The sequence below is a fragment of the Panulirus ornatus genome, chromosome 67, assembly GCF_036320965.1.
Source record: "Panulirus ornatus isolate Po-2019 chromosome 67, ASM3632096v1, whole genome shotgun sequence".
Lineage (NCBI taxonomy): Eukaryota > Metazoa > Arthropoda > Malacostraca > Decapoda > Palinuridae > Panulirus > Panulirus ornatus.
Genome location: NC_092290.1, coordinates 79185 through 91919, shown reverse-complemented (window position 1 = coordinate 91919; position 12735 = coordinate 79185). Strand labels below are relative to the sequence as shown.

General features: G+C 42.0%; 1 protein-coding gene across 3 annotated transcripts in view; it reads left to right on the top strand.

Annotated features, from left to right (window-relative positions):
* Positions 1–12735, top strand: part of LOC139747184 (sodium-dependent neutral amino acid transporter B(0)AT3-like) — a 64362-nt gene that overhangs the window by 26096 nt on the left and 25531 nt on the right. For all 3 annotated transcript variants that reach the window (XM_071659170.1, XM_071659168.1, XM_071659169.1), the window contains exon 9: positions 3537–3738. In XM_071659170.1, coding sequence (XP_071515271.1) covers positions 3537–3738 — 202 coding nt within the window. The remainder of the gene's footprint in view (positions 1–3536; positions 3739–12735) is intronic.

Sequence of the window (12735 nt, the reverse complement as noted above, 5' to 3'; positions counted from 1 at the left end):
GTGAATTGGAACGATGTGGTATACTGGGGTCGACGTGCTGTCAAAGGATTGAGCCAGGGCATGTGAAGCGTCTAGGGTAAACCATGGAAAGTTCTGTGGGGCCTGGATGTGGAAAGAGAGCTGTGGCTTCGGTGCATTATTACATGACAGCTAGAGACTGAGTGTGAACGAATGTGGCCTGTGTTGTCTTTTCATAGCGCTATCTCGCACACATGCGGGGGGAAGGGGGGGGGGGGTATTTCATGTGTGGCGGGGTGGCGACGGGAATGAGTAAGGGCAGACAGTATGAATTGTGTACATGTGTATATATGTATATGCCTGTGTGTGTATGTATATGTATACGCTGAGATGTATAGGTAGTATATGTGCGTGTGTGGACGTGTATGTATATACATGTGTATGTGGGTGGGTTTGGCCATTCTTTCTTGTTTTCTTGCGCTACCTCGCTAACGCGGGAGATAGCGACAAAGTATAATGAATAGATAATATATATATATATATATATATATATATATATATATATATATATATATATATATATATATATATATATATATATATATATATGGGTTTTCAGAAAAGAAGAGTGAATGTTGGGGTGAAGAGGGTGGTGAGAGTAAGTGAGCTTGGGAAGGAGACTTGTGTGAGGAAGTATCAGGAGAGACTGAGTACAGAATGGAAAAAGGTGAGAACAATGGAAGTAAGGGGAGTGGGGGAGGAATGGGATGTATTTAGGGAATCAGTGATGGATTGCGCAAAAGATGCTTGTGGCATGAGAAGAGTGGGAGGTGGGTTGATTAGAAAGGGTAGTGAGTGGTGGGATGAAGAAGTAAGATTATTAGTGAAAGAGAAGAGAGAGGCATTTGGACGATTTTTGCAGGGAAAAAATGCAATTGAGTGGGAGATGTATAAAAGAAAGAGACAGGAGGTCAAGAGAAAGGTGCAAGAGGTGAAAAAGAGGGCAAATGAGAGTTGGGGTGAGAGAGTATCATTAAATTTTAGGGAGAATAAAAAGATGTTCTGGAAGGAGGTAAATAAAGTGCGTAAGACAAGGGGGCAAATGAGAACTTCAGTGAAAGGCGCAAATGGGGAGGTGATAACAAGTAGTGGTAATGTGAGAAAGAGATGGAGTGAGTATTTTGAAGGTTTGTTGAATGTGTTTGATGATAGAGTGGCAGATATAGGGTGTTTTGGTCGAGGTGGTGTGCAAAGTGAGAGGGTTAGGGAAAATGATTTGGTAAACAGAGAAGAGGTAGTAAAAGCTTTGCGGAAGATGAAAGCCGGCAAGGCAGCAGGTTTGGATGGTATTGCAGTGGAATTTATTAAAAAAGGGGGTGACTTTATTATTGGCTGGTTGGTAAGGTTATTTAATGTATGTATGACTCATGGTGAGGTGCTTGAGGCTTGGCGGAATGCGTGCATAGTGCCATTGTACAAAGGCAAAGGGGATAAGAGTGAGTGCTCAAATTTCAGAGGTATAAGTTTGTTGAGTATTCCTGGTAAATTATATGGGAGGGTATTGATTGAGAGGGTGAAGGCATGTACAGAGCATCAGATTGGGGAAAAGCAGTGTGGTTTCAGAAGTGGTAGAGGATGTGTGGATCAGGTGTTTGCTTTGAAGAATGTATGTGAGAAATACTTAGAAAAGCAAATGGATTTGTATGTAGCATTTATGGATCTGGAGAAGGCATATGATAGAGTTGATAGAGATGCTCTGTGGAAGGTATTAAGAATATGTGGTGTGGGAGGCAAGTTGTTAGAAGCAGTGAAAAGTTTTTATCGAGGATGTAAGGCATGTGTACGTGTAGGAAGAGAGGAAAGTGATTGATTCTCAGTGTATGTAGGTTTGCGGCAGGGGTGTGTGATGTCTCCATGGTTGTTTAATTTGTTTAAGGATGGGGTTGTTAGGGAGGTGAATGCAAGAGTTTTGGAAAGAGGGGCAAGTATGAAGTCTGTTGTGAATGAGAGAGCTTGGGAAGTGAGTCAGTTGTTGTTCGCTGATGATACAGCGCTGGTGACTGATTCATGTGAGAAACTACAAAAGCTGGTGACTGAGTTTGGTAAGTGTGTGAAAGAAGAAAGTTAAGAGTAAATGTGAATAAGAGCAAGGTTATTAGGTACAGTAGGGTTGAGGGTCAAGTCAATTGGGAGGTAAGTTTGAATGGAGAAAAATTGGAGGAAGTAAAATGTCTTAGATATCTGGGAGTGGATCTGGCAGCGGATGGAACCATGGAAGCGGAAGTGGATCACAGGGTGGGGAAGGGGGCGAAAATCCTAGGAGCCTTGAAGAATGTGTGGAAGTCGAGAACATTATCTCGGAAAGCAAAAATGGGTATGTTTGAAGGAATAGTGGTTCCAACAATGTTGTATGGTTGCGAGGCGTGGGCTATGGATAGAGTTGTGCGCAGGAGGATGGACGTGCTGGAAATGAGATGTTTGAGGACAATGTGTGGTGTGAGGTGGTTTGATCGAGTGAGTAACGTAAGGGTAAGAGAGATGTGTGGAAATAAAAGGAGCGTGGTTGAGAGAGCAGAAGAGGGTGTTTTGAAATGGTTTGGGCACATGGAGAGAATGAGTGAGGAAAGATTGACCAAGAGGATATGTGTCGCAGGTGGAGGGAACGAAGAGATGTGGTAGACCAAATTGGAGGTGGAAAGATGGAGTGAAAAAGATTTTGTGTGATCGGGGCCTGAACATGCAGGAGGGTGAAAGGAGGGCAAGGAACAGAGTGAATTGGATCGATGTGGTATACCGGGTTGACGTGCTGTCAGTGGATTGAATCAGGGCATGTGAAGCGTCTCGGGTAAACCATGGAAAGCTGTGTAGGTATGTATATTTGCGTGTGTGGACGTGTATGTATATACATGTGTATGGGGTGGGTTGGGCCATTTCTTTCGTCTGTTTCCTTGCGCTACCTCGCAAACGTGGGAGACAGCGACAAAGCAAAAAAGAAAAAAAAAAATATATATATATATATATATATATATATATATATATATATATATATATATATATATATATATATATATATGTATATATATATATATATATATATATATATATATATATATATATATATATATATGAATTCGCATACAGACATATACATATCATATATATACACATGTACATATTCATACTTGCTTGTCTTCATCCACTCCTGTCGCTATCCTGCTCCACAGGAAACAGCATCGCTGCCCCTCGCTTCAGTAAGGCAGCGCCAGGAAAAGACAAAAAAGGCCACATTTGTTTACGTTCAATCTCAAGCTGTCATGTGTAATGTACCGAAACCACAGCTCCCTATCCACATCCAGGCCCCACCCACCTTTCCGTGGTTTACCCAAATGTTTCACATGCCTTGGTTCAGTCCATTGACATCACGTCTTCCCCGATATAACACATCGTTCCAATTCATTGTATTCCTTGCACACCTCACACCTTCCTGTATGTTCAGGTTGGGTTAGGTTAGGTACTGTACCTCAGTCTGGATTCTCCTTAAAAAGTGTTTCAGCAATATTTCCCATCTTTTACTGCAGTCGGCAGCAGGCACAGGTCTGGCCTTCATTGTCTTCACGGAAGCAATCAACCAGTTTCCCTTTCCTCCACTGTGGGCAGTGCTGTTCTTCCTAATGCTCTTCACCTTGGGCGCCGACTCCCAGTTTGGCACTCTAGAGGGAGTTATCTCTTCCCTTATCGACCTCAAGGTTCTGCCGCAGTTAAGGAAAGAGGCACTCTCGGGTGAGTCATCTCTCTCTAAGATATGACTTATTACCATATTTTTTTTACACACACACACACACACACACACACACACACACACACACATATATATATATATATATATATATATATATATATATATATATATATATATATATATATATATATATATATATATATTTTTTTTTTTTTTTTATACTTTGTCGCTGTCTCCCGCGTTTGCGAGGTAGCGCAAGGAAACAGACGAAAGAAATGGCCCAACCCACCCCCATACACATGTATATACATACGTCCACACACGCAAATATACATACCTACACAGCTTTCCATGGTTTACCCCAGACGCTTCACATGCCTTGATTCAATCCACTGACAGCACGTCAACCCCGGTATACCACATCGCTCCAATTCACTCTATTCCTTGCCCTCCTTTCACCCTCCTGCATGTTCAGGCCCCGATCACACAAAATCTTTTTCACTCCATCTTTCCACCTCCAATTTGGTCTCCCTCTTCTCCTTGCTCCCTCCACCTCCGACACATATATCCTCTTGGTCAATCTTTCCTCACTCATCCTCTCCATGTGCCCAAACCACTTCAAAACACCCTCTTCTGCTCTCTCAACCACGCTCTTTTTATTTCCACACATCTCTCTTACCCTTACGTTACTCACTCGATCAAACCACCTCACACCACACATTGTCCTCAAACATCTCATTTCCAGCACATCCATCCTCCTGCGCACAACTCTATCCATAGCCCACGCCTCGCAACCATACAACATTGTTGGAACCACTATTCCTTCAAACATACCCATTTTTGCTTTCCGAGATAATGTTCTCGACTTCCACACATTCTTCAAGGCCCCCAGAATTTTCGCCCCCTCCCCCACCCTATGATCCACTTCCGCTTCCATGGTTCCATCCGCTGCCAGATCCACTCCCAGATATCTAAAACACTTCACTTCCTCCAGTTTTTCTCCATTCAAACTCACCTCCCAATTGACTTGACCCTCAACCCTACTGTACCTAATAACCTTGCTCTTATTCACATTTACTCTTAACTTTCTTCTTCCACACACTTTACCAAACTCAGTCACCAGCTTCTGCAGTTTCTCACATGAATCAGCCACCAGCGCTGTATCATCAGCGAACAACAACTGACTCACTTCCCAAGCTCTCTCATCCCCAACAGACTTCATACTTGCCCCTCTTTCCAAAACTCTTGCATTTACCTCCCTAACAACCCCATCCATAAACAAATTAAACAACCATGGAGACATCACACACCCCTGCCGCAAACCTACATTCACTGAGAACCAATCACTTTCCTCTCTTCCTACACGTACACATGCCTTACATCCTCGATAAGAACTTTTCACTGCTTCTAACAACTTTCCTCCCACACCATATATTCTTAATACCTTCCACAGAGCATCTCTATCAACTCTATCATATGCCTTCTCCAGATCCATAAATGCTACATACAAATCCATTTGCTTTTCTAAGTATTTCTCACATACATTCTTCAAAGCAAACACCTGATCCACACATCCTCTACCACTTCTGAAACCACACTGCTCTTCCCCAATCTGATGCTCTGTACATGCCTTCACCCTCTCAATCAATACCCTCCCATATAATTTACCAGGAATACTCAACAAACTTATACCTCTGTAATTTGAGCACTCACTCTTATCCCCTTTGCCTTTGTACAATGGCACTATGCACGCATTCCGCCAATCCTCAGGCACCTCACCATGAGTCATACATACATTAAATAACCTTACCAACCAGTCCACAATACAGTCACCCCCTTTTTTAATAAATTCCACTGCAATACCATCCAAACCTGCTGCCTTGCCGGCTTTCATCTTCCGCAAAGCTTTCACTACCTCTTCTCTGTTTACCAAATCATTTTCCCTAACCCTCTCACTTTGCACACCACCTCGACCAAAACACCCTATATCTGCCACTCTATCATCAAACACATTCAACAAACCTTCAAAATACTCACTCCATCTCCTTCTCACATCACCACTACTTGTTATCACCTCCCCATTTGCGCCCTTCACTGAAGTTCCCATTTGCTCCCTTGTCTTACGCACTTTATTTACCTCCTTCCAGAACATCTTTTTATTCTCCCTAAAATCTAATGATACTCTCTCACCCCAACTCTCATTTGCCCTTTTTTTTCACCTCTTGCACCTTTCTCTTGACCTCCTGTCTCTTTCTTTTATACATCTCCCACTCAATTGCATTTTTTCCCTGCAAAAATCGTCCAAATGCCTCCCTTCTCTTTCACTAATACTCTTACTTCTTCATCCCACCACTCACTACCCTTTCTAATCAACCCACCTCCCACTCTTCTCATGCCACAAGCATCTTTTGCGCAATCCATCACTGATTCCCTAAATACATCCCATTCCTCCCCCACTCCCCTTGCTTCCATTGTTCTCACCTTTTTCCATTCTGTACTCAGTCTCTCCTGGTACTTCCTCACACAAGTCTCCTTCTCAAGCTCTCTTACTCTCACCACCCTCTTCACCCCAACATTCACTCTTCTTTTCTGAAAACCCATACAAATCTTCACCTTAGCCTCCACAAGATAATGATCAGACATCCCTCCAGTTGCACCTCTCAGCACATTAACATACAAAAGTCTCTCTTTCGCACGCCTGTCAATTAACACGTAATCCAATAACGCTCTCTGGCCATCTCTCCTACTTACATAAGTATACTTATGTATATCTCGCTTTTTAAACCAGGTATTCCCAATCATCAGTCCTTTTTCAGCACATAAATCTACAAGCTCTTCACCATTTCCATTTACAACACTGAACACCCCATGTATACCAATTATTCCCTCAACTGCCACATTACTCATCTTTGCATTCAAATCACCCATCACTACAACCCGGTCTCGTGCATCAAAACCACTAACACACTCATTCAGCTGCTCCCAAAACCCTTGCCTCTCTTGATCTTTCTTCTCATGCCCAGGTGCATATGCACCAATAATCACCCACCTCTCTCCATCAACTTTCAGTTTTACCCATATTAATCGAGAATTTACTTTCTTACACTCTATCACATACTCCCACAACTCCTGTTTCAGGAGTATTGCTACTCCTTCCCTTGCTCTTGTCCTCTCACTAACCCCTGACTTTACTCCCCAGACATTCCCAAACCACTCTTCCCCTTTACCCTTGAGCTTCGTTTCACTCAGAGCCAAAACATCCAGGTTCCTTTCCTCAAACATACTACCTATCTCTCCTTTCTTCACATCTTGGTTACAATCACACACATTTAGGCACCCCACTCTGAGCCTTCGAGGAGGATGAGCACTCCCCGCGTGACTCCTTCTTCTGTTTCCCATTTTAGAAAGTTAATACAAGGAGGGGAGGATTTCTGGCCCCCCGCTCCCGTCCCCTCTAGTCGCTTTCTACGACACGCGAGGAATACGTGGGAAGTATTCTTTCACCCCTATCCCCAGGGATAATATACATATATATATACATATACACATACACACACATACACATACATGCGCACATATACACACACACACACATACATATATATACATATGAAAAATGTAAGAAACAATTTAGAAAACAAACTTCTAGCTTGAAATGAATGAAAAAAAATGAATGTCACATAATGGTTCAACCTCTGGCTATGGAAAAAAGGAAATGTATAATTTATTTACACAAACGTCAATAGCAGTTCTCATCAAATTAACCACTGTATCAATAAGCTTCAATATATATATATATATATATATATATATATATATATATATATATATATATATATATATATATATATATATATATATTCGCATGAATCCACGGGGGAAATGAAACACGATAAGTTCCCAAGTACACTTTCGTGTAATATTCACATCATCAGGGGAGACACAAGAGAGAAATATGTCAGTTGATATACAACGAAGAGACGTAGCCAGGACGCCATTTGATAAACATGTGATTGTCTTGGACAATCGTGTTTCATTTTCCCCGTGGATTTTTTTTTTTTTTTTTTTTTTTTAAGGAACTAATGTTGGTACCATGGTCCACAAATGCCTGTCATCTTATACATTTCATTGTAGACCGAAGATAAATTGAGTCAAGATCTTCATTTGGAGATGGTTGGCGAAATCTGAATTAGTCTCACATTGATGGGTCGTGGACAGGCCAGCGAGCATAGAAAACGGGATCCTAGTCCGGAGTGGGAGTATCGTTTACTTTTATCTTCATATATATATATATATATATATATATATATATATATATATATATATATATATATATATATACTTTTCCAAGATCATCGTGTGTCAAGACATCATATAAAGCGCCTCTTCGCAAACGGAACTACCTTGGCCCACCAGTGATGCTACTACGTTTGTGAATCGGTAACCATTGCAACACAAACCCCGCCAGGTGGTAGAGTTTCCCGAAGTGTATCGAGACAGACTTCCCCAGAACTTTTTTTTAAAGGGGAAGTAAATGTTTGTAGTTGTGTTACTGGAGTGATAGTTTTCATACATGGTGTTTTGACAAGAAAATAGTGAAATTGGAGAAGAATGTAGCTTAGACATTGAAGCTTATTGATACAGTGGTTAAATTGATGAGAACTGCTATTGACGTTTGTGTAAATAAATTATACAATTCCTTTTTCCATAGCCAGAGGTTGAACCATTATGTGACATTCATTTTTCATTCATTTCAAGCTAGAAGTTTCAGTTTTCTAAATTGTTTCTTACATTTTTCATATGTATTTATATGTATGTGTGTGTGTGTGTATATGTGCGTATGTATGTGTGTGTATGTGTATGTGTGTATATATATGTATATTATCCCTGGGGATAGGGGTGAAAGAATACTTCCCACGTATTCCTCGCGTGTCGTAGAAAGCGACTAGAGGGGACGGGAGCGGGGGGCCAGAAATCCTCCCCTCCTTGTATTAACTTTCTAAAATGGGAAACAGAAGAAGGAGTCACGCGGGGAGTGCTCATCCTCCTCAAAGGCTCAGAGTGGGGTGCCTAAATGTGTGTGGATGTAACCAAGATGTGAAAAAAGGAGAGATAGGTAGTATGTTTGAGGAAAGGAACCTGGATGTTTTGGCTCTGAGTGAAACGAATCTCAAGGGTAAAGGGGAAGAGTGGTTTGGGAATGTCTGGGGAGTAAAGTCAGGGGTTAGTGAGAGGACAAGAGCAAGGGAAGGAGTAGCAATACTCCTGAAACAGGAGTTGTGGGAGTATGTGATAGAATGTAAGAAAGTAAATTCTCGATTAATATGGGTAAAACTGAAAGTTGATGGAGAGAGGTGGGTGATTATTGGTGCATATGCACCTGGGCATGAGAAGAAAGATCATGAGAGGCAAGTGTTTTGGGAGCAGCTGAATGAGTGTGTTAGTGGTTTTGATGCACGAGACCGGGTTATAGTGATGGGTGATTTGAATGCAAAGGTGAGTAATGTGGCAGTTGAGGGAATAATTGGTATACATGGGGTGTTCAGTGTTGTAAATGGAAATGGTGAAGAGCTTGTAGATTTATGTGCTGAAAAAGGACTGATGATTGGGAATACCTGGTTTAAAAAGCGAGATATACATAAGTATACTTATGTAAGTAGGAGAGATGATCAGAGAGCGTTATTGGATTACGTGTTAATTGACAGGCGTGCGAAAGAGAGACTTTTGTATGTTAATGTGCTGAGAGGTGCAACTGGAGGGATGTCTGATCATTATCTTGTGGAGGCTAAGGTGAAGATTTGTATGGGTTTTCAGAAAAGAAGAGTGAATGTTGGGGTGAAGAGGGTGGTGAGAGTAAGTGAGCTTGGGAAGGAGACCTGTGTGAGGAAGTACCAGGAGAGACTGAGTACAGAATGGAAAAAGGTGAGAACAATGGAAGTAAGGGGAGTGGGGGAGGAATGGGATGTATTTAGGGAATCAGTGATGGATTGCGCAAAACATGCTTGTGGCATGAGAAGAGTGGGAGGTGGGTTGATTAGAAAGGGTAGTGAGTGGTGGGATGAAGAAGTAAGAGTATTAGTGAAAGAGAAGAGAGGCATTTGGACGATTTTTGCAGGGAAAAAATGCAATTGAGTGGGAGATATATAAAAGAAAGAGACAGGAGGTCAAGAGAAAGGTGCAAGAGGTGAAAAAAAGGGCAAATGAGAGTTGGGGTGAGAGAGTATCATTAAATTTTAGGGAGAATAAAAAGATGTTCTGGAAGGAGGTAAATAAAGTGCGTAAGACAAGGGAGCAAATGGGAACTTCAGTGAAGGGCGCAAATGGGGAGGTGAAAACAAGTAGTGGTGATGTGGGAAGGAGATGGAGTGAGTATTTTGAAGGTTTGTTGAATGTGTTTGATGATAGAGTGGCAGATATAGGGTGTTTTGGTCGAGGTGGTGTGCAAAGTGAGAGGGTTAGGGAAAATGATTTGGTAAACAGAGAAGAGGTAGTGAAAGCTTTGCGGAAGATGAAAGCCGGCAAGGCAGCAGGTTTGGATGGTATTGCAGTGGAATTTATTAAAAAAGGGGATGACTGTATTATTGGCTGGTTGGTAAGGTTATTTAATGTATGTATGACTCATGGTGAGGTGCCTGAGGATTGGCGGAATGCGTGCATAGTGCCATTGTACAAAGGCAAAGGGGATAAGAGTGAGTGCTCAAATTGCAGAGGTACAAGTTTGTTGAGTATTCCTGGTAAATTATATGGGAGGGTATTGATTGAGAGGGTGAAGGCATGTACAGAGCATCAGATTGGGGAAGAGCAGTGTGGTTTCAGAAGTGGTAGAGGATGTGTGGATCAGGTGTTTGCTTTGAAGAATGTATGTGAGAAATACTTAGAAAAGCAAATGGATTTGTATGTAGCATTTATGGATCTGGAGAAGGCATATGATAGAGTTGATAGAGATGCTCTGTGGAAGGTATTAAGAATATATGGTGTGGGAGGCAAGTTGTTAGAAGCAGTGAAAAGTTTTTATCGAGGATGTAAGGCATGTGTACGTGTAGGAAGAGAGGAAAGTGATTGGTTCTCAGTGAATGTAGGTTTGCGGCAGGGGTGTGTGATGTCTCCATGGTTGTTTAATTTGTTTATGGATGGGGTTGTTAGGGAGGTAAATGCAAGAGTTTTGGAAAGAGGGGCAAGTATGAAGTCTGTTGGGGATGAGAGAGCTTGGGAAGTGAGTCAGTTGTTGTTCGCTGATGATACAGCGCTGGTGGCTGATTCATATGAGAAACTGCAGAAGCTGGTGACTGAGTTTGGTAAAGTGTGTGGAAGAAGAAAGTTAAGAGTAAATGTGAATAAGAGCAAGGTTATTAGGTACAGTAGGGTTGAGGGTCAAGTCAATTGAGAGGTGAGTTTGAATGGAGAAAAACTGGAGGAAGGAAGGTGTTTTAGATATCTGGGAGTGGATCTGGCAGCGGATGGAACCATGGAAGCGGAAGTGGATCATAGGGTGGGGGAGGGGGTGAAAATTCTGGGGGCCTTGAAGAATGTGTGGAAGTCGAGAACATTATCTCGGAAAGCAAAAATGGGTATGTTTGAAGGAATAGTGGTTCCAACAATGTTGTATGGTTGCGAGGCGTGGGCTATGGATAGAGTTGTGCGCAGGAGGATGGATGTGCTGGAAATGAGATGTTTGAGGACAATGTGTGGTGTGAGGTGGTTTGATCGAGTGAGTAACGTAAGGGTAAGAGAGATGTGTGGAAATAAAAAGAGCGTGGTTGAGAGAGCAGAAGAGGGTGTTTTGAAGTGGTTTGGGCACATGGAGAGAATGAGTGAGGAAAGATTGACCAAGAGGATATATGTGTAGGAGGTGGAGGGAACGAGGAGAAGAGGGAGACCAAATTGGAGGTGGAAAGATGGAGTGAAAAAGATTTTGTGTGATCGCGGCCTGAACATGCAGGAGGGTGAAAGGAGGGCAAGGAATAGAGTGAATTGGAGCGATGTGGTATACCGGGGTTGACGTGCTGTCAGTGGATTGAATCAAGGCATGTGAAGCGTCTGGGGTAAACCATGGAAAGCTGTGTAGGTATGTATATTTGCGTGTGTGGACGTATGTATATACATGTGTATGGGGGTGGGTTGGGCCATTTCTTTCGTCTGTTTCCTTGCGCTACCTCGCAAAAGCGGGAGGCAGCGACAAAGTATAATAAAAAAAGTAATAAAAAAAATATATATATATATATATATATATATATATATATATATATATATATATATATATATATATGTGTGTGTGTGTGTGGATCAGATGTTTGCATTGAAGAATATGTGTATGAAATACTTAGAGAAACAAATAGATCTGTATGTAGCATTTAGGGATCTGGAGAAAAATATGATAGGGTTGATAGAGATGCCTTGTGGAAGGTTTTAAAAATATATGTTTTAGGGGGAACGCTGCTACAAGCAGTGAAAAGTTTTCAAAAAGAGTGTAGGGTATAAGTGCGAGTAAGAATGAATGGTTCCAAAGTGAAGGTTGATCTGCGTCAGAGGTGTATGATGCCACCATGATTGTTTGATATGTATATGAGTTGTTTGGTGAGGGGAAATAAATGCTAGAGTTTTGGAGAAATGGGCGAGCATGCAGTTTGTAGGGGGTGGTAGGGTCTGGGAAATAAGTTGCTATTAGCTGTTGGTACAGTACTGGTGGTGGATTTGAGTGTGACACTGCAGAAGATGGTGACTGAGTTGGGAAGGGTGTGTAAAAGGAGGAAGTTGAGAGTGAATGTGAATGAATACAAATCTATTAGGCTTTGGACAGTTGAAGGACGGGTTCGTTGAGTGTGACAATGGAGAAACACTGGAGGAAGTAAAGTGGCTAGGAAAGTGATAGATGCTGGCCTTAACCTTGGTTTAGGGAAGCGGTGGCTGCTGGACCAAACATTGGCCCAAACAAGCGGTAGTTGCTTGCTCAAACCTTGATCTAGGATAGCGGTAGCTGCTTGTATAAACCTTGAGCCAGGGAAGCGGTATGTGTTGGCTTAAATCTTAGGCCAGGGAAG